The sequence below is a fragment of the Diaphorina citri genome, unplaced genomic scaffold (assembly GCF_000475195.1).
Source record: "Diaphorina citri unplaced genomic scaffold, Diaci psyllid genome assembly version 1.1 scaffold362, whole genome shotgun sequence".
Taxonomy (NCBI): domain Eukaryota; kingdom Metazoa; phylum Arthropoda; class Insecta; order Hemiptera; family Psyllidae; genus Diaphorina; species Diaphorina citri.
In genome coordinates this window covers 10,356-14,371 of record NW_007377797.1, presented here as the reverse complement: position 1 = coordinate 14,371, position 4,016 = coordinate 10,356, and the positions used below count along the sequence as shown (strand labels likewise).

The 4,016-nt window shown below is 40.5% G+C and overlaps 1 protein-coding gene across 1 annotated transcript; it reads right to left on the bottom strand.

Moving 5' to 3' along the window:
- Positions 1 to 939: 939 nt before the first annotated feature.
- On the bottom strand, positions 940 to 2,807 carry LOC103508044 (proton-coupled amino acid transporter-like protein CG1139). Its single transcript, XM_008472569.3, has 3 exons — positions 2,588 to 2,807; positions 1,207 to 1,477; positions 940 to 1,036 (listed from the first exon to the last, which is right to left on the bottom strand). The coding sequence occupies exons 1-2, from the start codon at positions 2,805 to 2,807 to the stop codon at positions 1,236 to 1,238; spliced, it is 462 nt and encodes a 153-aa protein (XP_008470791.1). The 3' UTR covers positions 940 to 1,036; positions 1,207 to 1,235.
- Between the last annotated feature and the right edge of the window lie 1,209 nt (positions 2,808 to 4,016).

Below are 4,016 nucleotides of genomic sequence, written 5' to 3'. Positions count from 1 at the left end.
TGTATTTAGCTCATATTTATCAATGTAAACTTCTGTAAATTTACATTCTCATTTAACTCCGATGAATATTCAGCAAAAGATTTTTTCTGTGTTTTGATTGAACTGTTAATTGACCGTTCTGTGTAGGTTGAGTTACTGTATAAACTGTTGAAGGATTAACCTTCACCCTTCAACTAGATTTTTCATTTTTTAACGAAAAAATACTTGATTTAACCGAAAAAACACCGAACTGTTAACAGCTACTTATTATTTTTTAATTGAAAAGTTCTAGGAGAGTTCAAAGAGAAAGTGCTGATATACCTAAACAGCACATTCAAAGTTTTTATCAAAGTTAAGAGTAGCTTCGAACGGAGGCAAAACTTTTTTTCTTATTAAAAGAGTATTTTTTTTCCTCCTCTCTGTGACTTTTTTCCTCCCCATTATCAGCGTAAATAACGATGACAGAACACTGTTTGTTTTACTTCCTTACTTTTTAATTTTGGTAGCAGGTTCCAGGTACCTATACCTCCTCCCTATGATAGATTCAATAGGAAAGGTAATACCTATACTACAATCCACCTATCAGATATTGAATCTCATCAGATGGTTATCAAGGGTAGGTAACTTTCTTAGGTAGGTAGTAGGTACTGATTATGACTTCACTATTCGTGCTTTAACTAAAATGTTTTGAAATACCTTCTGTTTGTTCCAGGTTTCGAGACACCCGGAAAGCGCAAATCAATGTCCCATCTCTTCCAAATCTTGGTAAGTGATGTTCAACTCGTATCTGATGTATTGACCAGGACATAATTAGCTAGGTTATCCATATGGAGGAATTTACTGTACGCCCCGTGTCCGAGACTTTCGAGAGGTCTCACAGTATTGAAAAGATTTGGGCAGTTTAACCCGCGCCCTCGTGTTTACCAGGCGAGCGCCTTGACCACTACGCCACCGAGGCACGATCTTCAAAAGATGTCTCGGGAATTTCTTCGATTGTCAACATATGTCTAACGTGTTTCGTAGGACTTTTGGAGTTGCACCAAGATTCATACGACAGGATCTTCAAAAGATGTCTCGGGAATTTCTTCGATTGTCAACATATGTCTAACGTGTTTCGTAGGACTTTTGGAGTTGCACCAAGATTCTTACGACAATATCACATGGATGGCGCTTTCGACAGACCTTACTTTTCCAGCTGATTCAAAATGGTCACCGCACATACGACAATATCACATGGATGGCGCTTTCGACAGACCTTACTTTTCCAGCTGATTCAAAATGGTCACCGCGCACATACAGGTGCTCAAAATACAGGAAAATATGCCGATAGTAACCAGGCACACATTCTTGAGGAGAACAAAACGACTGAGTCTGTCCTCGTTGTAGTAGATACAGATCTCCATGATGGCGGGGAATGTGATGCCTACGGTGGGCAAACAGAATGCGCCCACAATGGAGATCATCAGATCCAGGAATGGAATGGACACCGCGATCAGAACTAGAATCAGAGGGAAAGACATTCCATTATTGGGAAAATCGAGTGACTTTGTAAATGAGTAATACGTAGGGCACACATTCTTGAGGAGAACAAAACGACTGAGTCTGTCCTCGTTGTAGTAGATACAGATCTCCATGATGGCGGGGAATGTGATGCCCACGGTGGGCAAACAGAATGCGCCCACAATGGAGATCATCAGATCCAGGAATGGGATGGACACCGCGATCAGAACTAGAATTAGAGGGAAAGACATTCCATTATTGGGAAAATCTAGTGACTTTGTAAATGAGTAATACGTAAGTTCGTAGAAGCTTAACCCATCCTTTGGGGCTGTTTGTCCCTACAGCTAAGCCTCGGGATCAGAACTAGAATTAGAGGGAAAGACATTCCATTATTGGGAAAATCTAGTGACTTTGTAAATGAGTAATACGTAAGTTCGTAGAAGATTAACCCATCCTTTGGGGCTGTTTGTCCCTACAGCTAAGCCTCGCAGTGGGCGTTTCGTGTATGGAGTTAAGCCCCAAATGAGTAATACTCTTCCAAGGGTGAGTCCCAGTCCCGCACAATTATGAGGAGATGTCAGCTATGCAAACACCCTTAAACTTAAACCACTACATATTTGTAATTCAGTAGTGCAGGATTGTCAGGTAATATTTCCTGCATATCGAGTTTATTAGTAGCATGCTAATTTAGACCATTCTTTACTTCTTTTATATTGCATTTCCGACGAAATCAAGGACCTTCGCGGTCTGTGAAGACTCCGGAGTAAGTACTTCAGACAATATAATAAATAATAAATGTCGTTTCTTTGTGTCCTTATATCACAACTTTGGTGCTCACTGCAGCATTGTAGGATTTCTCCAATATCTCAATAATCCTAACATCCAATGTTTATACCTACCATGCTGGCACCGGTCGCTGTGTGCATTTATATGTCATAGCTACTCATTTTCCTCACGAGGCTGAGTGGGCCCCGGAACAGCCAGTCACGGAATCAATAATTTGCATGTTACAAATTTCTTGACCCCGCCGGGAATCGAACCCGGGTCTCCCGCGTGCAAGGATGGAAGCTGACTTATTTCTGACGATATACAAATTGCATTTACTTACCCGTTGACCACGGTATGGCTGCTCGCAACACAGCGGACCAAAGTATCTCATGGTCAAGTATCTTGGTCCACCTGGCTGTCAGGTAGTTATTCCACAAGATCTCATAGGGTACGAAACTTTGCAGTGGATAAGAGAGAAGACATTGGAAAGCGAACATCAGCTGAATACACTCGGTCAACCTAAACACAATAGAGATGAGGGTATTCGAGTTGCAGGCCATGCAAACCTATACAGTGTATATTCATAAAATGTAATAAGAATCGTCTCCGGTTCTTTCTTTGTATGACGAGCATGAGAAAATAAGATCGACTTGAGCATTTCAAATGCTTTAATTACGAACACTTCCGAATGTGTAAGGCAGTTGGCTCACGGGTAGTAATCTCTTCTGAAGATTTTTTTTCTCAAAGTGGCCAGTAGATTACGTAGAGCATCACAAACGAGGTGTAAAGGTGTTAGGAGAAGGCACTGACTGATACCCCTACTTCTTTTTCTTCGCCTTTTCCCGCGTACAGACGGGGTGGGTGTTTTTCGTCAGCCTCTCAATCACCCCTTACTAGGGTGATTGCTTTGGGCTGACATTTGATTTTGGCTACAAATTTTACGAGTGGATGCCCTTCGCACTCAACCTTTGCTATTTCTTTAGCAAGGGAAACCATTGATACCCCTACTTTATGATTGATTTTCACCTCAAGGCGCGGCGCAAAGTAACTTCTGATCAAATAATGTAAAAATTCTAATTTCTTCCGATAAAAATGGTTGCGACCCGTGTGTAGAGGGCCTAGCTGTTATCAGTAGCTTATCGGCGCACGCAGATTTAAACAATGATAGCCATTGATATCATTCTAAATGATTGATAAAATATTGTACCTGTAACAAACCTTTATTTTATCACAGTCATGGCCCATGTTATGGCCTTATTTTATCAAATAAACCTGGACTTTCATTTCTTGAAAGAGAGAGAGAGAGAGAGAAAAAAGAAAAAAACATAGAGAGAGAGAATATAATACACCGAAGGGTACAGACTTTTTTTTTACAAATAAAATAGGTATAGGTACAACTGAAATACACATTTGAATTTGTGCCCGTTCCGTAAAAAGGCTAAAATGCTGAAGGCATATCCATGTTGCATATTCCAGGTACGAGTAACGAGTCTTAAATTCATCCATCTGTGTTTTTCAGGGGCCAAACATAAAATTTCATTTACCCAGTCCACCCTTTCTACCAAGGGGCGATCCCCTGCGAATATTTTATCATATCAATGTTGAATTGATTTCATTACGAGTAAAACGTTATCTACCAGAAAATATGTAGGAATAACTTTCTGCCAAACAGGTGAGGTTCGTTCCGGGAACAACTGGATTTCTCTTATCCAGTCCTTCGATTGCGGGATCAAAAACTCTTGAAAACAATGCTTTCTCATTACTATAGT

What these genes read in the sequence shown, in the direction of transcription:
- LOC103508044 (XM_008472569.3), bottom strand. Translation starts at nt 2,807, where the DNA reads ATGGCCTGCAACTCGAATACCCTCATCTCTATTGTGTTTAGGTTGACC. An exon ending in AGCCATACCGTGGTCAACGG is followed by an intron (nt 1,478 to 2,587) that starts GTAAGTAAATGC and finishes CTCTGATTCTAG; the next exon opens with TTCTGATCGCGGTGTCCATT.